General features: G+C 38.5%; 1 protein-coding gene across 1 annotated transcript in view; it reads right to left on the reverse strand.

Moving 5' to 3' along the window:
• Window positions 1-6,788: 6,788 nt before the first annotated feature.
• The window catches only part of LOC148003245 (uncharacterized), a 37,126-nt gene continuing 21,292 nt past the window's right edge, over window positions 6,789-22,622 (reverse strand). Inside the window, exon 2 of the mRNA XM_087568226.1 lies at window positions 6,789-8,314. Coding sequence (XP_087424352.1) covers window positions 8,085-8,314 — 230 coding nt within the window. The 3' untranslated portion in view covers window positions 6,789-8,084. The remainder of the gene's footprint in view (window positions 8,315-22,622) is intronic.

Genomic DNA, 22,622 nt, shown 5'->3' on the forward strand with positions numbered 1-22,622 from the left:
TTAAAATAATTTTAGAAGTTTTTAAAGTACATGAACAATTTGAATTTCACCTGGAGCCTTAGATTTTTTGAAATGTAACAGTAATAAGAGCCTACATTCACTAGAAGTTAAATCAAACAACATTTCTTCGTTTATATTAACAAGGAATTGATTTTGTGTTAATCCATTTCTAAGCTCTTATCTATTTAATTTGTCGTAATAAAGTATATCAAAACATTTAAAAAAGAATGTTATGACTATTCTATCTCCTGCAATAAATTTTTATATTCAAATACAAGTTCTTAAATGTTGTAGGATTCATTTTCTTTTCTCTGGTGGCACAAACATCTATGGTAAAGTGTATAGGCATCAGTTAACTAACTCATTCATACCCATCAAGATGCTCACCAACAATAGCTAATTTCTTTTCATCTATTTCTAGTTTTACTGTATTTTAATATTTTATTAGATCTGCCCTTTTCTTTCTTCTTAAAAGTGTGTGTGTGTGTGTGTGTGTGTGTGTGTGTGTGTGTGTGTGTGTGTGTGTGTGTTTCTGTTGTATGGGAGACCCTCACTCAAGTCTCCGGATGACACGACTCCCCAAGAACTCACACAAGACTGTCTTTGCTTTAATCACATGAGACTTATCAATAGGAACCAGTGCACTGGGGTCGAGACTCATATCCCACACAGGGGCACAGGAGTTCGACCCCCAGTAGCTGGGAGAAGGGTTATTTAAAGGAAGAAGTCACAACCCAAGGGGGCAGGGATGGTGTCATTGGAAAATGTGGAGAATACCAGTGAAAAATCACGAGGAGAAGCTTCCCCGTCTCGTCTCTCAAGATTGCTTTTGAGATTGTAATCTAACTTTATGGTCAGCTAGTTCCTGGAAGAAGCCTCCTCTTCTCTTAGATAGGATCACCTATCTAAGGGCCTTAAGCCCTTTTATCTGGATCCTGGGAGAGCAGGCTCAAGAAATGTGACCTCTTACTTACAGGCAGAGAGCTGGAATTTGAGGTATTTATGGCTCCTTAGGGGTGAGGTAGCATTTTTAAGCTTCTGATTTTTGGCTGCATTTTTTATTCTTTCACATGCATGCAAGTGTACGTGTTGAGATAACAGAATGACCTCAAATGTGGACACTGATTTCTTTGGTATTTGAGGCAGATATACTACAGGCCAGCTAACCAGTAAACTTGAAATTAGATTCTCTTCTCTCTACCTCCTATTTATCTTAGCATTATTGTTATAGGCATGAGTATGATGGTGTCTGATTTAATGTGGGCTTTGAACTCAAGTTTTCATCTTGTCTAGTAAAGAAACACAGGACACATCAAATCCTGTACTCTCCTGTCCCTGAACTGGGTCAAAGCAGTTAGTATTCTCTTCCTCCAAGCCAGGACCCCCTGTGTGGAGCCAGAGCAAAGCCTCTGCTTTTGAAAAGGGCAGACAAAAGGAAGCCCATCTTAATTACTATATAATGACACTCAATTTACAGCAATTAGAACCCAAGCTTAAGGCAGGGGTAGGATGAGGTTGGGGCAGGTGTCAGGTTAGCTGGAAAAGAAGCCTATTCTATTTAAAAAAGAAGTAAAAGTGGCCAAAGCCTGAGGGCACAATAGCTACAACTTCTCCCAGCAAGTTTGAAAACTTGCTGAAGAGAGTTTGTCCTGTAGCCATGAAGCCTAGGCAGATCAGAAACATAGAGGGTTGAAAAGGCTTGGCCAGGTCTGCCATTACAAAACTAGTGCTGGGATAAAAACAACACAATACACAAAATAAAAGCCATAGGCAGCTAAACTTGTGGGGCATTAAACTTAAAATTGGTAAAACAAAGTCCTTTGAGAGATGTTTTGAGACTAAAAACAAAAAATGTTTTCTATATTTGGGATGAGGGAAAGCGCAATGACACAGGGTATCTGGATTTTATATGATCATGCTTTGTTTATAAGCATGCAAATGGCTATATTTCAATCATTATAGTTCTCTATGTCCTCTTTGGGAGAAATCAGAATAAGGAAGATGTGGGAGATTGAGAAATTAAATACTAGATCATAAAGCAGAGGTTGAAAGAATCTTTAAAGCAAAACAGGAAACCCTCAGAAGAATACAATCTGTAATTTACTATAGTAAAATCAAAAAATGTAGTTCCAGTTAGAATGGTTCCACAGGAGCTTGAGAAATTAGGATGGCAGCTCATAGGCATATAATATACTGAAATAAGAATACAGATTCTGCTTATTAATCCTAAATAAAAGCAATGCCATACAATAGGTTGTGTTTTAATTTTATTTGGAATATTTGATACAGTGTAACATTGGTAAATGTTACAATGGCTTTCTGCCATGAGTTCTGAGGAGGATAATGCTGAGATTACACATTTATTAGAAATGAAGGCTATCTTAGATATACCTTTGCAGATTAAAACTGATGATGCTTAGCAATATAGGTTCATAAAAATACAATTTCATGGGCATTATGGCATGAAGCCTATTCCAGATAAAGTTTACAATCCTACAGGTTAAGCCTTTGTAAAACTAACAATGTTTCGTTGTTGAAATAGGCTATAAATAGAAGTCCTTCAAAAGTACCAAACACTCAGAGAATATGGCCTTTAAACATAATTTTATTAATTTAAGAACTTTGTTGATATTGAAACTGAAAGTTACCTGTTTGATATTAGTGTAGCCATTTCTTTTTTTTTCTCTCCATCTTTATTAACTTGTGTATTTCTTATTTACATTTCAATTGTCATTCCCTTTCCTGGTTTCTGGGCCAACATCCCCCAACTCCTCCTAATTCCCTTCTATATGGGTGTTCCCCTCCCCATCTCCCAGCCATTACCACCCCCCCAACAGTCACTTTAACTGTGGGTTCAGTCTTGGCAGGACCAAGAGCTTCCCCTTCCACTGGTGCTCTTACAAGTCTATTCATTGCTACCTATGCGGTTGAGGCCAGGTTCAGTCCATATATAGTCTTTGGTAGTGGCTTAGTCCCTGGAAGCTCTGGTTGGTTGGCATTGTTGTTCATATGGGGTCACGAGCCCCTTCAAGCTCTTACAGTCCTTTCTCTGATTCCTTCAATGGGGGTCCCATTCTCAGTTCAGTGGTTTGCTGCTGACATTCGCCTATGTATTTGACATACTATGGCTGTGTCTCTCAGGAGAGACCTACATCCGGTTCCTGTCAGCCTGCACTTCTTTGCCTCATCCATCTTATCTAGTTTGGTGGCTGTATATGTATGGAAAACATGTAGGGCAGGCTCAGAATGGGTGTTCCTTCAGTCTCTATTCTAAACTTTGCCTGCCAAGGGTATTCTTGTGCCCCTTTTAAGGAGTGAAGTATTCGCATTTTGGCCATCCTTCTTGAGTTTCATGTCTTCTGTGCATCTAGGGTAATTTGAGCATTTGGGCTAATATTGACTTATCAATGAGTACATACTATGTGTGTTTTTCTGTGAGTGGGTTACCTCACTCAAGTTGATATTTTCCAGTACCATCCATTTGCCTATGAATTTCACAAAGTCATTGTTTTTGATAGCTGAGTAGTATTCCATTATGTAGATATCCCACATTTTCTATATCCATTCCTCTGTTGAAGGGCATCTGGGTTCTTTCCAGCTTCTGGCTATAATAAATAAGGCTGCTATGAACATAGTGGAGCACATGTCTTTGTTATATGTTGGGTCATCTTTTGAGTACATGCCCAAGAAAGGTATAGTTGGGTCCTCAGGTAGTTTCCAATTTTCTGAGGAACCTCCAGACTGATCTCCAAAATGGTTGTACCAGTCTGCAATCCCACCAACAATGGAGGAGTGTTCCTCTTCCTCCACATCCTTGCCAGCATCTGCTCTCACTTGAGTTTTTGATCTTCGCCATTCTGGTGTGAGGTGGAATCTCAGGGTTGTTTTGATTTGCATTTCCCTTATGACTAAAGATGTTGAACATTTATTTAGGTGTTTCTCAGTCATTCTGCATTCCTCAGCAGTGAATTCTTTGTTTAGCTCTGAACCCCATTTTTAATAGGGTTATTTGTCTCCCTGCGGTCTAACTTCTTGAGTTCTTTGTATGTTTTGGATATAAGCCCTCTACCGGTTGTAGGATTGGTAAAGATCTTTTCCCCATCTGTTGGTTGATTTTTTGTCCTTACAACACTGTCCTTTGCCTTACAGAAGCCTTGCAGTTTAATGAGATCCCATTTGTCGATTCTTGGTCTTAGAGCACAAGCCATTGGTGTTTTATTCAGGAAATTTTCTCCAGTGCCCATGTGTTCAAGATTCCTCCCCACTTTTTCTTCTATTAGTTTGAGTGTATCTGGTTTGATGTGGAGGTCCTTGATCCACTTGGACTTAAGCTTTGTACAGGGTGATAAGAATGGATCAAGTGCAGCCATTTCTTAAGAATGAGAATCTTTAAAGCTGTACCTTGCTTAGACCCTAGACGTTAGACAATAGACCAGAAAGTACAAAAAGCACATTCCCACCCACTCTCTTGGAAGGTACCCAATCATAAAATAGATGGTATAGATCGTATTTACTGCAGGGCAATTACAAGGCAAGAAACATCTCCGGGAAGCTGACTAACCACTATAGATTGTGCTGCAGGATGAAAAACATATATCAAGTTAGATGTCCTTGGTACTGACATAGCTGTGCTGACGTAGCTATAGCCTTGTCCTGGGAACACCAGGAGAGAAACATATGTCAAGTCAGACATCCTTGGTACTGAAATGGCTGTATTGATATGGTTGCATCCTTTTCTCAGAAGCTCCAGAACAAGAACATCTGCCTAGACAGATACCCATGGCACCAAAAGAACTGAGCTAATGAAACTGTGTAACCTTAAATGATTGTATAAGCTGTATATTTCTGCTGGTCTGGGCTCTTCACATTCCTCCTGAGTGAGAACCGTGTCAAGCCCCAGTGCATTGGTATCCCAAAGTAAACCTCTTGTTTTTCCATCAAGACTGAGTCCCGCATGTTTGTGGGGTGGTGGGTGTCCTCAGGATTGGAGCGAGAGTCTCCTCGGTCTGAGGGTCTTTCAAAACATATCAGATTTCAGCTGTACCTCATTGAACTTAGAAGAAGAAGATGATGAGGTCCAAAGAAACTCCATTTAGAGCTGTCTTCATTTGTGGCAAGCTAGCCCCTGGGCCAAGAAAGTGCCCTAACTTAATCGGCAGACAGAATGCCATCCAGAAAAGAAAAGAAATCAAAATGAAAACAAATGCATGGAACTTGATTGCCAAGCTTTGCCAATACAGGGTAAGCAAATCCTTGGTAATTCCGGCTTCACATAAGGTTTGTCAGATACTTTGAACAAGAGGGCTGAAGACAGTGCTCCAATGTCTTAGAATACTTTGAAGTGGTCTCGACAGCCAACTGTCTGCCATTTTTAAAACTTTGAAAGTGTTTGTCTGCACTTCCTACTTAATCAGAAAATATTTCTTCTTAGTTGTCTTTTGGGGTTGAATACAAGATAATCATAGTCTCAATAAAAGGTTAAGTTGTTATACTTAAGAAGATTTATTAGACCTAAAAAGATGGTGTTAGGTTGTTAATGCAAGTTAGGACAAAATGTGATTTAGATCCAGAACTCTGAACTCACCAGGACAGGATAGATAATAGGATATTTTTCTTAATTACCACATACTATGGACTTGACATTGTAAATATATATCACACCTTATAACTATTATAATTTTTATAATTTTATTCAATTTATATTTGAAAAAGAGACATTTATTGTACTTCAAAGGGGGATTATTGAGAGAATATCTAATATTGATATGACTATGGCACTTGTTAATAATAAATCTGACGGCTTATTATTTAGGTGGTAAATAAGAAGTGGGAAATCTGGGAGAAATCATAATTCTGAAATAGAATGCGGCAGGAGATTCACCTCGGAAGACGTGAGGAGAGAGACACATAGTACCTGAACATGGTTAAGTGGGCATGTTACAGAATGTAGATTAAAATAAGTCAGTTATTCTAAATTGTGATCTAGTTAGAGAAGAGCCTCACTATATAGTCAAGGTATTTGTAAATATATCTTGAGTCTGAGTCTTAGTTCTCGGAGCATGGCGCTGTGTGGAAGAACTGGATCAAACTGCTACATTATATTGTTCATGAGTTTTAAGCCAAGCTAAGTTTACAGGGGATATTGTCTAAGCACATACTCAAATAATAAATTGTAGATGCCATAAGTTGTTAAAAGTTATGATTTTTGTAGTAGAATCATCCCTCATATTTGAGTGAGGTCTTGCAGTTGATTTGGTAGACTAACCTGAAATTGACTAAATGAATGCATTTGAATGTAATTGATAAATTATTGATATTTATGTCCATGGAAATGGTTGAAGGGATAACTTTGTATGGTAAACTGAAGAAAAACACAGAATACATGTCATTACAGTGGATTTAAACTTTTTTCCCCAGATTTCAAGTTGTATTAAAAAGCTTACAGTAATAAAAAAAAAGCATTTTATTGACGTAATGGACACATTGATCAATGTATATAATTGAAGACTCAGCTCCAGATATAATTCCATACAGGTAAAAACACCTTGTTTTTCACAAAGCAAACAAAATTACACACTGGGGAAAAGGTCAGCATCTTGACAGACAGATGGTGTGAATAGCAGCATACAGAGAAATGAAAATAGATCCATATCTCTCACCCCAAACACAACTCAACTCCAAAGGGATCAAGGAACGCACTCAAGTCACTGAAAGACCAAAAGCCCTGAACCTGACCTCTCTTTTTCTTTTTTCCTTTTCTTTTCTTTCTTTCTTTTTTTTTTTTTTTTGACTCCGATATGTGAATCCAAAATTCAGTTTAACAGACAGGATGTTTTCTTATCGTGAGTCTCACTGGTCACAGAGCTTCCCACAATTCCTTCTCCCACCACCTCCCACCAGCAGCTGCACAGATGTTGGCTGACCTGCTTCGTGGTCATCACGATACATCCTCAATTTTTCTCTCCGCTCATCAAAATGTGAAAGTTCATGGTCTGTAGCTTTCTTGCCATAGATGTCCAAGTGGAAAGACATTTCTCCCATCTGTCAGGATGCTGGAGGTGTTGTGAGTGCCTATGCGGCTCATTTGTTTGTTTTCTGTGATTTTCCTTTGCGTGTTTGCTTTCTCAGATAAGGTGTTACAAAGCTCAGCCTGGCCTCAAACACACTGATGTAGCCAAAGATGACCTTGAGCACTTTTCTCCTCCGGCTTCCACCCTCCAAGAACTAGGAATATAAGAATCCAATGAATCCTTGCTCTTTGCTTTGGGGACTATGGAGATGGCTCAGATTGGGATCCTTCTCTCTCAAGTGTTCTTAGCTCACCTGCCCAGGGCTGGAGTTTGCCAGACAGTTGCTCCTGCAACCTCAGAGTCAGTCTGCTCACCAGGAGGCTGCATTAGATAACTTGTCACTTTTCTTTCATCAGGGTTGTTATTAGTTCTTTAAAATCTGTTCGAGTCTCAGCCTGATTGTTCTCCTGTGAGCTGATGTTTTTAAAACATCAAAAAACAAAAACAAAACAATACAAATAAACAAAAACCTTAGAGTTTTACATTTCTCTGGGCCTTAAATGAGTATCCCCAAATACCAGCACTTTCGTAGCTCTTAATCTCATCAGAGTCCTCATGAGCTCTCACCTTTTTCTGCAGTTGAAGGCAGACTGGAAGAACCAGGGAGTAGTCTGAATGAATGTCACAGAGTCACTGTATGCACTGCTCCCTACTCTGCAGAAGGTTAGCTGCCACTTCTAGGGACATCATTGGAATGCACTGGGTGGCACATAAATAATTAAGGGGCAACTTTTAATTAAGGCTTTGTAGTGAAAACGGCTTTGTGCAACTTTAAGAGCTCTTTGAATAACTAACTTTGATGCTCTCTTTTCAACCTGAACTTGTCATCCCTGGAAACTGCACAAATAGTGAGTTTTAACAGCTTTGGTCTTTTGATGATACCAGAGACTCACTTCTTTCTTGTGAATGAATGCTTTGTGAAAAGTCAGGAATCTGTTGAGGTGGCCAGCACTTCTAGTTTCAGGGAGATGATGGTATTTGTTATTCTTCTCATTGCTGTGACAACATATTTGACTAAATCAACTTATCCATGGTTTGTTTGTAGTGGCCAGTTAGGACACCAGACTCATGGAGGAGGGAAGGCAGGGCAGTCAGAGCAGCTCTGGCTATGGTGACAGGAGCCTGAGGCAGCTTACTTCTGGTTCTCTCTGTCTGCTCTGGATTTCTGTTACAAGATGTGATCTTGCAGCTTTTCATCCTGCTTTGATACTTCCTAGCCATGATGAAGTTTTCTCCCTCTGGAACTAGATAAGACAAATTATCCTGTAATTATCCATCCTTTATAAGATATTCATAGCTACCTGTGGGCTATTTAAAGCCACACAGAATCTGGATCATCTTTGTCTTCCTCCATCTTCCTTCCTTCCTCTGTGAATTTAAACTTTTACAATCAATGGTTGCACTCAATGGTCTCAACACAACATTGGTTGAATGTATAAGGGAGAGAAACAGGGTGTGTGTGTGTTTCCGTGCACGCACATGCGTGGTGTTTAAGCTCTTTCTTGTGTTGTTTCTTTTCGGCTATTTTGGGGACTGTGTAAACGTGAATAGCTTTTCTTACACATTTGTCACAAACAAGTTTAAGCAAAGATTCCTCTGGTAAGAAAAATGCTCATGCTATTTTCAGTGAAAGATTTAATAAAGCCTCAGGTCATAATTGAAAGTATACTATATAAGAAGTGGAGTAGTTGACAGTGTTTGCAGCTTTTCACTGGACTCTAGTTCAGTTTGTAGCAAACACACTTAGTGGATAGCAACAGTTTGTAACTTCAACTGTGAAAAATCCAATGCCTACTTTTGAACTTTTTGAGCAACTGCTCTCATCTGTCCACATCCATATATATGTATCCATAAATGTAAAAAAAAACTTTTTAAAACTTATTTCATTCAAATATTAAATAAATTAAACTTATTTTTGTCTCTGGTACATATCCTGAATACTCTGAACTCTCAAATATTATAATATTTGGGTTAGTTGCTGAAATTGGCTTAATGATCAATAGCTCACTAACAACACTGATGTCAGATAGGATCTCCAAAAGAAACCTAGACATTTTTCAGTAGCCAATTCTCACAGATACACAACTAGCATGTATGTAAACTATTTGATAAGTAAGTTCAGACTGTAACTTTACGAGTTTCAGGAAAACCAATTTATTTCCCTGTGCTTATAAAATATAATAATCAGCTCTATATAATCCTGTGGTGTCTTCTTAGAGAAAAATCAGAACTTTGTCTCTTTATTATCAAGTCGTGTGTGTGTGTGTGTGTGTGTGTTCAAATGCCATAATTCCCTTGTCTTGTGTTGGTTCCTCAGAAAATTGCTAATGATGAGATTTCTTAGTAGGGTAATAGTTCTATAAAGTTATTAATAGTTTTCTTCTAAATTTATTAAACATGTATTCCTGAAAAATCCTACCATTTATAAAACAGATGAGTGTACATTTGTGGACATAGAGGAAGTATATGACCTCCCTAGCCTTGTCAATTTGACATGACCTAGATTCATCCAAAAAAGACATCTCAATGAAATAATCTGTCTTCAAATTCCTGTCTGTAAGAGACTGCTTTGCTAATTGATTTAGAAAGACTCAGTCTATTATTGGTGGCACCAATCCCTCTGAAGTTTCCCTCATGATGTATTATAATGTTAGTTAAGTATGAGCCTGAGCAAACCAGATTGAGTCCCCAAGCAGCCTGCCTCCATTGTTACTGTTTTAAGAGCCCACTTCAACCTTTCCCTAAATGATGCGGTTTGACTTAAATGTGTAAGCTAGATATACTCTTTCTTTCCCAAGTTGCTTTTAGTCCTAATGTTTTTCATAGCACATAAAGAAAACTAGAAGAGAAATTGAGACCAAAAGTTGTGGTATGAAAATTTTTTAATATGAATTTCTCTCAAGACATACCAAAACATGTAAAAGGCATAGAAAAAAATGAATGCTCATCAAAACAAATAAATAATATATATTTTCCTTACTGGGATTATAGCTAGATTTGTTTTTTACACACTCTTTATAGTATAGCTGATGGAACAAGGTACACATGTTAAGCCACATTTTGAAAAACCTTACTATGTCCATTGGACTATTCACATGCTTTGGAGGTTATGAGTTATTGTAGCCATGTAGCTTTAAAAATGAACCCATGCTAAAGTCAGCTATGTATTGGCATTGGTGGTGTCTGTTCCTATCCTGGTGCAGAGTCTGAGATCCATGACTGTGTGTTTTTCCTAGGCAACGCCTCTCTCACAAATGCCAGCTCTACCTCTCCTGAACTCCAAGATCACTCTCTTGCCAGTTCACCACCCCATAGTCAGTTCTGGGGACATTCTTGCCAGCCTGGGCTCTCCAGTGGTTTCCTCTCCTCTGGAGCTTGGACTTTTGTACAGTCTTTCCATTCAAAACACTAGCTGAATGCCGCCTGGCTATGTTCTTTCCCTCATGCTCATCTAGGTCACTTAGAATGGGAAACACCAGTACTCTTCATTTAAAATAAACAGATGACACAACCACTAGGTGTGAAATCTATCCTTCTAAACTCACCAATTATTCTATGTTAGAAATCTTCTTGTGGGGGAGGCTGCTACCAGGGCTAACAGTTCCCAGTCTATATCCTGCCTCCTCTCCCTCTTGCCTCCCTGTTTAAAGCCTGTTTCTTCTTCCTTAGTCCCTTTTTCCTTTCTAGGACCTGGAAGACTCACCTCCTCCTTCTCATTCAATGATTGGCTTCTTTTCATCTTTATTAGCCAATCAATTAATTAAGGGAAATTCCCGTACAAGTAATGTGTTCAAATTGAGTAGCTATGGAAAAAGATTTATTAATATGTCTGTAAAAGTTGGGACAGAGTATCCCTGCATCATGGGAAAAAGAAAGAGTGGTAGAGAAAGATGCATTATGTCTTCCTCAGTCCTCTGTCAGCAAACATAGCCAGACATTATCATGTATATCACACACACACACACACACACACACACACACACACACACACACAAAATAAGAGCAGTATGTGTTCACTCCTTCTTTAAAAGGGGAACAAGAATACCCTTGGCAGGGAATAGGGAGGCAAAGTTTAGAAGAGAGGCAGAAGGAACACCCATTCAGAGTCTGCCCCACATGTGGCCCATACATATACAGCCATCCAATTAGACAAGATGGATGAAGCAAAGAAGTGCAGGCCAACAGGAACTGGATGTAGACCTCTCCTGAGAGACACACCCAGATACAGCAAATACGTAGGTGAATGCCAGCAGCAAACCACTGAACTGAGAACAGGACCCCCATTGAAGGAATCAGAGAAAGGACTGGAAGAGCTTGAAGGGGCTCGTGACCCCATATGAACAACAATGCCAACCAACCAGAGCTTCCAGTGACTAAACCATTACCCTAAGACTATACATGAATTGACCCTGGGCTCCCACCTCATAGGTAGCAATGAATAGCCTTGTAAGAGCACCAGTGGAAGGGGAAGCCCTTGGTCCTGCCAAGACTGAATACCTAGTGAACGTGATTGTGGGGGGAGGGTGGTACTGGGGGGAGGATGGGGAGGGAAGCCCATATATAAGGGGCGGGGAGGGGCTAGGGGGATTCGGACCCAGAAACCTGCAAGGGGAATAACAATCGAAATGTAAATAAGAAGTACTCAAGTTAATAAAGATAAAAAAAGAAGAGCAGTATGTGTTATCATAAAGCTAGGTTCTTCTATTTAAAGATTCTACCACATAAAGAGGAAACGTATATTCAGAAATACCCATGCCATACTTTACAGAAAAGATAAAACCAAGGGCAAGAAATAGATGTATGTAAACTTCTCTTTGGGTCCAATATAGCTTTTAATATCAAATATAATCTAGGAATAGATTACAGATAGTTTTTACCTTATGGCCAAGGAATATTTGTTAGGACCAAATTGGGCTTATCTAAGGATCCAACTTGCCAATGTCTTCATTGGATATGAGGACAAAGGACCATTTTTCTTTCTAACATCCTACCTGTATAATTATGACAAATTACACATGAAATATCTTTTTTCCCTTTGCCTGTTCTTATGACAAAATATCTGAAAAAGACAACTTAACAAATAAATGGCTTATTTGAGATTAGAGTTCATGATACAGCGCACAGGAGAAGTACTAATACACAGCTAGTAACCCACCCTCTATTGTCAGCAAGCAGAAAGGGGTGAATGCTGATGTTGCCTATACATAGGTGGAGTCTTTCCCCATTAATCAATTAAATTCAGAACCCACATTACAGATATTTCCTGAAGTTTGTCTCCTAGGCGATTTTAGATCCTGTCAAGTTGACAACAAAATTAATCACCGTGATGTGTATAAATAGCCGTGAAAAGAATAAAATAAGAATTTGTGCTTTCGGGGCTGGGGATTTAGCTCAGTGGTAGAGCGCTTACCTAGGAAGCTCAAGGCCCTGGGTTCGGTCCCCAGCTCCGAAAAAAAAAAAGAACCAAAAAAAAAAAAAAGAATTTGTGCTTTCAGTATAAAGACCATGCTGCAGATAGACGTGTTTCTTAAATTAAACTCTTTTCTAAAACCAAAAAAGGCCTGAAAGGTCAAACCTTTTATGCCTTCCAACTTTTCTAAAACATACAAGATTAAACTATCGTATCGTAAATTTTTATGGTAATACAATGATACTTTCTCCATGTTACTTGATAAACCCTAATTTTTTTCTATTTTTGTGAGTGTAGTGTTTTTATTATCCACTGTTATTTGTAGAAATTTAGTATTTACTTAGTGTACATTCCTTTTGGTATTGGTGACTGTAGAAACTAGAGGTTGCCATTTAAAGTCTTCTTCATTTCTTTCTTACCTTATTTGTTATTTATCTATTTAAAGTTTTACTTCTTTAATTAAAAAATAAAATTACAGAAAATACATTTTGGTTATATTTTTTCTTCTCATTGGAATCTACACAAATACTCCAAACCTATCTACAAATCCGTGTTTATGCTTTTTCTAGAACTCTATCTTTCCCTTTCTTAGGAATATAAAGCCTACCCAAAAATCAACTAAAAATAAACACAAAAGTGATAAGACAAAATAATACCCAAACAAACAAAATAAGACAAGGTATACACAGAGACACACAAAGAATTGTAGAGTCAACAATGTGCTGCCCAACACTCCAGGGCATGTTTTTTTTCCTTTCTAGTGAGTGAAGTTGGTATACCATGATACTCCTTTGGAGAAAATTGGTTTTCACTTTGTCAGCAAGTTTCAATCACCAACAGCTTCTTGCCTGGGGATGAGACTTTGTATATATATTTCCTTCTCAGTGCTAGCTTTTTAATCTGGTTTGAACTTGTGCAGAACTTGTGCAGGCTGTCAGAGTTCCTATGACTTCATATGTGTATCTGGATGATTGTGTTTTGAAAATACGGTTTCTTTGAAGTTATCACCTACCTCTGGCTCTTTCATTCTTTCTGCCTCCTCTTCCATACAGATGCCTGAAATTTTAGGTAAGGGGTATGATTAAAAAAATCTCACTTATGATAGAGAGCTCAAAATTCCATCACTATCTGAACTCTATATTAGTTCCCTTCAACTGAAAGAAAGCTTCTCTTACGAAGGCTGACCATGGCACTGATCTACACATATAACAACAGTATATTAGCAGGAGCCATTCGTTTTATTGCTATGTTCCTTTAGAATAATAAAATTATTGCTTTTCTCTAAATGTATGTGAAAATACACACACACACACAAACACAATCATATATATATACATATATACATATACATATATATATATATTATCAGGATTGTGGCTACTTTATCAGTGTCAGATATGAATTCTGTCTCACAGAGTGGGGCTCAAATACAATGTAAAAGAAAAGAGGTTGTTTATTCACACATTTATACCACTATTAAGTGAGTACATTTTTTAACCAACTGACTGTTATAGATTATAGGACTTATATCTAAATATTTTTTCCCTTCAAGAATCATAAACACTAGTCAATAGGAATGAAACATTTATCTGGGCTCTGGCTCTACTTCTCCATGTTTGACACTGTATGTTATCCTCAGCACTATACATTTAATATCATTTTATAGAGAGTAAATAATACCCAGAAGAATGGCCTGTGATGGGAGGGGTGATCTATGTTGTTGTCTTTCATCAATGATTTAACAATATGCTAGGCATTCCTGGCCGAACGTTTTACATGGTGACATATGATATTTATTTAGAACTTCATCTATGACGACTCCATCTATCTTCCTTTCATATAATGTGTGTGTGTGTGTGTGTGTGTGTGTGTGTGTGTGTGTGTGTGTGTGTGTGTGTGTTTGTCTGTGTAGCTTAGGAAAGTTCTACAGTGGTAGTGTCCCAAATGTATATTCAAGGGGTGTTTATAGTTACTTGTCTGTCACAGTAGTCCCTATAGTAGCCTACCACCTCATCCCTGTCCCGCTTTAATCCTCTTATTAAGGTTCCTCTTTATCTCCTTTAAATATCTTCTTCTAGAGATAAGTTTTCATAACAGAAGCTGTATCTTGAAAATTGGTTAAACTGACTATTCCTAGCACACAAGAGCTATTTCTGCTTAACATCCTTATTTTCTCACTGGTAGAATTAGAAATTTTTTAGTTGTCCTCCTTTTTACATTGCATACTGCTTGACTACTTTCTTTTGTTAACTTGAAACAAACTAGGGTCTTCTGGGAAGAGGAATTTTCAACTGAAAAAAAATGTGCCAAGTGCCAACTTTGGCAGGATCTTCTTTCTTGTCAGTTTTTCATAAGGCAGAGAAAGGAAAGAGCATCAGGAGAGGATAGGACTTTTCCTTACAAGATACAGGGATAAGACTTTGTCTTATGACATATTTAGGGTTGCTGTGTAATAATAAAAAAAATTTCTTATCTGAGACTAAATTACCTTGCTACTATAGTTGAACTGCCTAGAAACTGCAACTTTCTGGCACTTAACACTTCTTCCTAAAACAACAAAGGATTAAGTAAGTAGACTTTGTGCTATCTCAGCAGGAACTGCACAGATAGAACTTTCCACCAGCTAGTCAGAAGTTACAGGAAAAGGGGAGTACTTTGAGAAGTGATTATAATATTTATTACTAAGTTGTAAAACATTTCTTATGAAAGCTATCTAAGGGGAAAAGCAGAAAGATCCTGAACGGGAAAAGGGAAAAATTCTCTTTCACATCTTTTTGTCCTAAGTACTTATACAACTTTCAGAATACATGATTACATGTTAAAAATTCCATCACACGTTCACACATAAAAGCAAATCATAAATGACATAGAAGTTTACAACTGAGAGTGTTTACATACATAGCCATTAGGAATAATTATCTAGTTAAACATCCACCACCTGTCACATCTTCACAGGTTCATAGAGAGTTGAAAACCATAACTAAGCTATTAGTGAAGTTTTGTATAGATTAACCCAGTCGATATTTTATCTTCTTTTACCTCTAATAAATTGTTAGTTCCCTTTACGTGACCTTACTTAATTGTTTTGACAATCTCTTGGAATGTGTTCTGAGTAATAGAAAGTATGGTTACTGTCTAAGAATCAATTACTTGGTGACACATGGGAGACTGACAGAATTCTCATTGCAGTTTTGACTATCAGAAAGGGATCTACTAGCAGTACTACTATTAAGAGAGCTTAATAATCACTGATATTTCAGTAATTCTTCTAGGATCATCCTTAAGAACTAAGAAGTCATCTATTTGTCTATATGGCATCACTGCAAGAGTACATCTTCATAGATCTGCAGCTATCTGCTCAAAAGGGGTGGGCTAGTACCTAATGATTGCTATATATGTTTAATAATAACAAGAAACATATATTAATATCAGGAAACTTTCCTAAAATGAATTCTCTTGGGCTTCGCCTATAAAGCAAAACTGTTGCAGATTATAATCTGAAGCATACCTCCTACTATGGCTTCTGACAAAAATGTTCCCAAAAGACTGGTTCCTGGGCCTTTTCCTTGTAAAGAATGAGTATTGGAGTTAAGAATATTGTGGGGCCTCACCTTGGCAGTTTGTTTTGGGTTGTAGAAGATAGCAGGCTGAGAATGCGATGGATAACAAACAATTAAGCAGTGTTTCTTCGTGGCAGCTTTGGTTTCTATCTTCAGGTTTCTGCCTTCACTTTCCCTTATGATGATCTAATCTTAAGACAAAGTGTTTCTGTATTAAGTTGTAATTGGTTATGATGTTTTATCCTAGTAATAGAAATCAAGCTGCAGCACATGGTTTCTGGTGCTCAAACTCAGGTCTTGATGTAGTGTGGCAAGCCCTTTGTTGACTAAACCATCTTTTCAGCATCAACCCTTAATATTTCTAAAAGATAGTATTTTCAGTGTAAACAAAGTGCAGTTTTCCATAAGGATATATCATAGGTCTGAAATTTTAATTAAAGGACCTGGATATAACAAAACAACACACACTTTAGCAAAATCTCTCCTGGTCAACTGCCATTACACTGAGTGTGCATCTGTGAATTTGCAAGACAAAACAGTTGTCAAGGAGGTGTGGTATAGTGATTAGCATGCCAAACAAATTAGAAAGGGAAGGAGCAAAATGCTTGACTGGTTTGTTAGCTAAAATTAATTTGCATGGGGATTTTGTACATGACATACAGTGTCTTTACCTGTGAAAATTGAACAAATAGACAGAGCTGTGATATAAATATGTGTGTGTGTCTCAAATATCTTGAGTCACAGCTCCTCCTCCACATGTCTTGTACCTTAGATGAATTGTTCATTATTATTTTTCTGTCAAGGAAGAAAGAAAAAACTCAGTGTGGCAGCACACAGCTGTACTTCCAGCATTCAAGAAGTAGGGGCGCAAAGAACAGGAATTCAAGGTCATTTTCAATTACACAGTAAAATTAAAACCAACATAATATTCATGAGATGCTGCCTCAACAATTTAAAACTAGAAAATGTTGTGCTTTAGGAAGTGGATGGGGGCTGAAGATAAAATTTAGAACAATGCATCCCTAGAATGTACAAGGCACTGATATACATTCTTCTATAACTTAACCAGATATAATGACTTGAGCTCTTCAGACCAGGACTCAAGATAAGATTTTATCATACATAAGGAGTTTGAGGCTTGCCTTACCCTAGATCTTCTAAGAAAGGGCAAGTGTGTGTGTGTGTGTGTGTGTGTGTGTGTGTGTGTGTGTGTGTGTGTGTATGAGAGAGAGAGAGAGAGAGAGAGAGCAAGAAGAGGAGGAGGGGAGGAGGGAGGCAGAGGAAGAGAAAGAATGAAGAAGGAGGAGGAGGAGAAGAAAAAGAAGAAGAAGAAGAAGAAGAAGAAGAAGAAGAAGAAGAAGAAGAAGAAGAAGAAGAAGAAGAAGAAGAAGGAGAAGGAGAAGGAGAAGGAGAAGGAGAAGGAGAAGGAGAAGGAGAAGGAGAAGGAGAAGGAGAAGGAGAAGGAGAAGGAGAAGGAGAAGGAGAAGGAGAAGGAGAAGGAGAAGGAGAAGAAGGAGGAGAAGAAGGAGGAGAAGAAGGAGGAGAAGAAGGAGGAGAGGGAGAGGGAGAGGGAGAGGGAGAGGGAGAGGGAGAGGGAGAGGGAGAGGGAGAGGGAGAGGGAGAGGGAGAGGGTAGGCACTCCTGAGGCTACAGAGCAGAAAAGACCACCAACACTGCCCACCCCTGCCCACATCCCTGGCCCAAGAGGAAACTGTATACGGCCTCTGGGTTCCTGTAGAGGAGGGCCCAGGAGCAGCAGGACCACTGCGTCTGAGACACCACCAGAACCTGAAGAAACCTACCAGATAAACAGTTCTCTGCACCCAAATCCCATGGGAGGGAGAGCTAAACCTTCAGAGAGGCAGACACACCTGGGAAACCAGAAGAGACTGCACTCTGCACACATCTCTGACGCCAGAGGAAAACACCAAACGCCATCTGGAACCCTGGTGCACGGAAGCTCCCAGAAAGGGAAGTGCAGATCTTCCTGGTTGCTGCCACCCCAGAGAGCTCATAAGCAACACCCCATGAGCAAACTTGAGCCTCAGAACCACAGGTAAGACCAACTTTTCTGCTGCAAGTGCCCTGCCTGGTGAACTCCAGTCACAGGCCCACAGGAACAGCTGAAGACCTGTAGATAGAAAAAACTACACGCCGGAAAGCAGAACACTCTGTCCCCATAAATGGCTGGAAGAAATCAGGAAAACCGGTCTACAGCACTGCTGACACACAGGCTTATAGGACAGTCTAGCCACTGTCAGAAATAGGAGAACAAAGAAACACTAGAGATAATCTGATGGCAAGAGGCAAGCGCAGGAACCCAAGCAACAGAAACCAAGACTACATGGCATCATCAGAGCCCAATTCTCCCACCAAAGCAAACACGGAATATCCAAACACACCAGAAAAGCAAGATCTAGTTTCAAAATCATATTTGATCATGATGCTGGAGGACTTCAAGAAAGACGTGAAGAACTCCCTTAGAGAAACACAGAAAAACATAAATACACAAGTAGAAGCCTACAGAGAGGAATCACAAAATTCCCTGAAAGAATTCCAGGAAAACACAATCAAACAGTTGAAGGAATTAAAAATGGAAATAGAAGTGCTTGGGGATTTAGCTCAGTGGTAGAGCAATTGCCAAGCAAGCGTAAGGTCCTGGGTTCGGTCCCCAGCTCCGGAAAATAAAAAAGAGTTCTCAATTCCAAAGAATTTACTCTTGGTCATCCTAAGGAACTCTACAATTTAAAAATGGAAATAGAAGCAATCAAGAAAGATCACATGGAAACAACCCTGGATATAGAAAACCAAAAGAAGAGACAAGGACCTGTAGATACAAGCTTCACCAACAGAATACAAGAGATGGAAGAGAGAATCTCAGGAGCAGAAGATTCCATAGAAATCATTGACTCAACTGACAAATATAATGTAAAGCGGAAAAAGCTACTGGTCCAAAACATACAGGAAATCCAGGACTCAATGAGAAGATCAAACCTAAGGATATTAGGTATAGAAGAGAGTGAAGACTCCCAGCTCAAAGGACCAGTAAATATCTTCAACAAAATCATAGAAGAAAACTTCCCTAACCTAAAAAAAGAGATACCCATAGGCATACAAGAAGCCTACAGAACTCCAAATAGATTGGACCAGAAAAGAAACATCTCCCGTCACATAATAGTCAAAACACCAAACGCACAAAATGAAGAATATTAAAAGCAGTAAGGGAAAAAGGTCAAGTAACATATAAAGGCAGACCTATCAGAATCACACCAGACTTCTCGCCAGAGACTATGAAAGCCAGAAGATCCTGGACAGATGTCATACAGACCCTAAGAGAACACAAATGCCAGCCCAGGTTACTGTATCCTGCAAAACTCTCAATTAACATAGATGGAGAAACCAAGATATTCCATGACAAAATAAATTTACACAATATCTTTCTACAAATCCAGCACTACAAAGGATAATAAATGGTAAGGCCCAACATAAGGAGGCAAGCTACACCCTAGAAGAAGCAAGAAACTAATCATCTTGGCAACAAAACAAAGAGAAGAAAAGCACACAAACATAACCTCATATCCAAATATGAATATAACAGGAAGGAATAATCACTATTCCTTAATATCTCTCAACATCAATGGCCTCAACTCCCCAATAAAAATACTTAGATTAACAAACTGGATACGCAACGAGGACCCTGCATTCTACTGATTACAGGAAACACACCTCAGAGACAAAGACAGACACTACCTCAGAGTGAAAGGCTGGAAAACAACTTTCCATTCAAATGATTGGAAGAAGCAAGCAAGCTGGAGTAGCCATTCTAATATCAAATAAAACCAATTCTCAACTAAAAGTCATCAAAAAAGATAAGGAAAGACACTTCATATTCATCAAAGGAAAAATCCACCATGATGAACTCTCAATCCTAAATATATATGCCCCAAATGCAAGGGCACCTACATATGTAAAAGAAACCTTACTAAAGCTCAAAACACACAGGGCACCTCACACACAAATAGTAGGAGATTTCAACACCCACTCTCATAATTGGACAGATCATGGAGACAGAAATTAAACAGAGACGTCAAGAGAAGTCATGGGCCAAATGGACTTAACAGATATTTATAGAACATTCTACCCTAAAACAAAAGGATATACCTTCTTCTCAGCTCCTCATGGTACTTTCTCCAAAATTGACCATATAATTGGTCAAAAAACGGGCCTCAACAGGTACAGAAAGATAGAAATAATCCCATGTGTGTTATCAGACCACCATGGCCTAAAACTGGTCTTCAATAACAATAAGGGAAGAATGCCCACATATACGTAGAAATTGAAGAATGCTCTACTCAATGATAACCTGGTCAAGGAAGAAATAAAGAAAGAAATTAAAGATTTTTTAGAATTTAATGAAAATGATGGTGCCACATACCCAAACTTATGGGACACAATGAAAGCTGTGCTAAGAGGAAAACTCATAGCGCTGAGTGCCTGCAGAAAGAAACAGGAAAGAGCATATGTCAGCAGCTTGACAGCACACCTAAAAGCTCTAGAACAAAAAGAATCAAATACACCCAGGAGGAGTAGAAGGCAGGAAATGATCAAACTCAGAGCTGAAATCAACCAAGTAGAAACAAAAAGGACCATAGAAAGAATCAACAGAACCAAAAGTTGGTTCTTTGAGAAAATCAACAAGATAGATAAACCCTTAGCCAGACTAACGAGAGGACACAGAGAGTGTGTCCAAATTAACAAAATCAGAAATGAAAAGGGAGACATAACTACAGATTCAGAGGAAATTCAAAAAAATCATCAGATCTTATTGTAAAAGCCTATATTCAACAAAACTTGAAAATCTTCAGGAAATGGACAATTTCCTAGACAGATACCAGGTACCGAAGTTAAATCAAGAACAGATAAACCATTTAAACAACCCCATAACTCCTAAGGAAATAGAAGCAGTCATTAAAGGTCTCCCAACCAAAAAGAGCCCAGGTCCAGATGGGTTTAGTGCAGAATTATATCAGACCTTCATAGAAGACCTCATACCAATATTATCCAAACTATTCCACAAAATTAGAACAATGGAGCACTACCGAATTCCTTCTATGAAGCTAGAATTACTCTTATACCTAAACCACACAAAGACCCAACAAAGAAAGAGAACTTCAGACCAATTTCCCTTATGAATATCGACACAAAAATACTCAATAAAATTCTGGCAAACCGAATCCAAGAGCACATCAAAACAATCATCCACCATGATCAAGTAGGCTTCATCCCAGGCATGCAGGGATGGTTTAATATACGGAAAACCATCAACGTGATCCATTATATAAACAAACTGAAAGAACAAAACCACATGATCATTTCATTAGATGCTGAGAAAGCATTTGACAAAATTCAACACCCCTTCATGATAAAAAGTCCTGGAAAGAATAGGAATTCTAGGCCCATACCTAAACATAGTAAAAGCCATGTACAGCAAACCAGTTGCTAACATTAAACTAAATGGAGAGAAACTTGAAGCAATCCCACTAAAATCAGGGACTAGACAAGGCTGCCCACTCTCTCCCTACTTATTCAATATAGTTCTTATTCAATAAGTTCTAGCCAGAGCAATCAGACAACAAAAGGAGGTCAAGGGGATACAGATCGGAAAAGAAGAAGTCAAAATATCACTATTTGCAGATGATATGATAGTATATTTAAGTGATCCCAAAAGTTCCACCAGAGAACTACTAAAGCTGATAAACAACTTCAGCAAAGTGGCTGGGTATAAAATTAACTCAAATAAATCAGTAGCCTTCCTCTACACAAAAGAGAAACAAGCCAAGAAAGAAATTAGGGAAACGACACCCTTCATAATAGACCCAAATAATATAAATTACCTCAGTGTGACTTTAACCAAGCAAGTAAAAGATTTGTACAATAAGAACTTCGAGACTCTGAAGAAAGAAATTGAAGAAGACCTCAGAAGATGGAAAGATCTCCCATGCTCATGGATTGGCAGGATTAATATAGTAAAAATGGCCATTTTACCAAAAGCAATCTACAGATTCAATGCAATCCCCATCAAAATACCAATCCAATTCTTCAAAGAGTTAGACAGAACAATTTGCAAATTCATCTGGAATAACAAAAAACCCAGGATAGCTAAAACTATCCTCAACAATAAAAGGACTTCAGGGGGAATTACTATCCCTGAACTCAATCAGTATTACAGAGCAATAGTGACAAAAACTGCATGGTACTGGTACAGAGACAGACAGATAGACCAATGGAACAGAACTGAAGACCCAGAAATGAACCCACACACCTATGGGCACTTGATTTTTGACAAAGGAGCCAAAACCATCAAATGGAAAAAAGATAGCATTTTCAGCAAATGTGCTGGTTCAACTGGAGGTCAACATGTACAAGAATGCAGATTGATCCAAGCTTATCACCCTGTACAAAGCTTAAGTCCAAGTGGATCAAGGACCTCCACATCAAACCAAATACACTCAAACTAATAGAAGAAAAACTAGGGCAGCATCTTGAACACATGGGCACTGGAAAAAATTTCCTGAACAAAAC

The sequence above is a fragment of the Rattus norvegicus genome, chromosome 9, assembly GCF_021556685.1.
Source record: "Rattus norvegicus strain SHRSP/BbbUtx chromosome 9, alternate assembly SHRSP_T2T, whole genome shotgun sequence".
NCBI classification, from domain to species: Eukaryota; Metazoa; Chordata; class Mammalia; order Rodentia; family Muridae; genus Rattus; species Rattus norvegicus.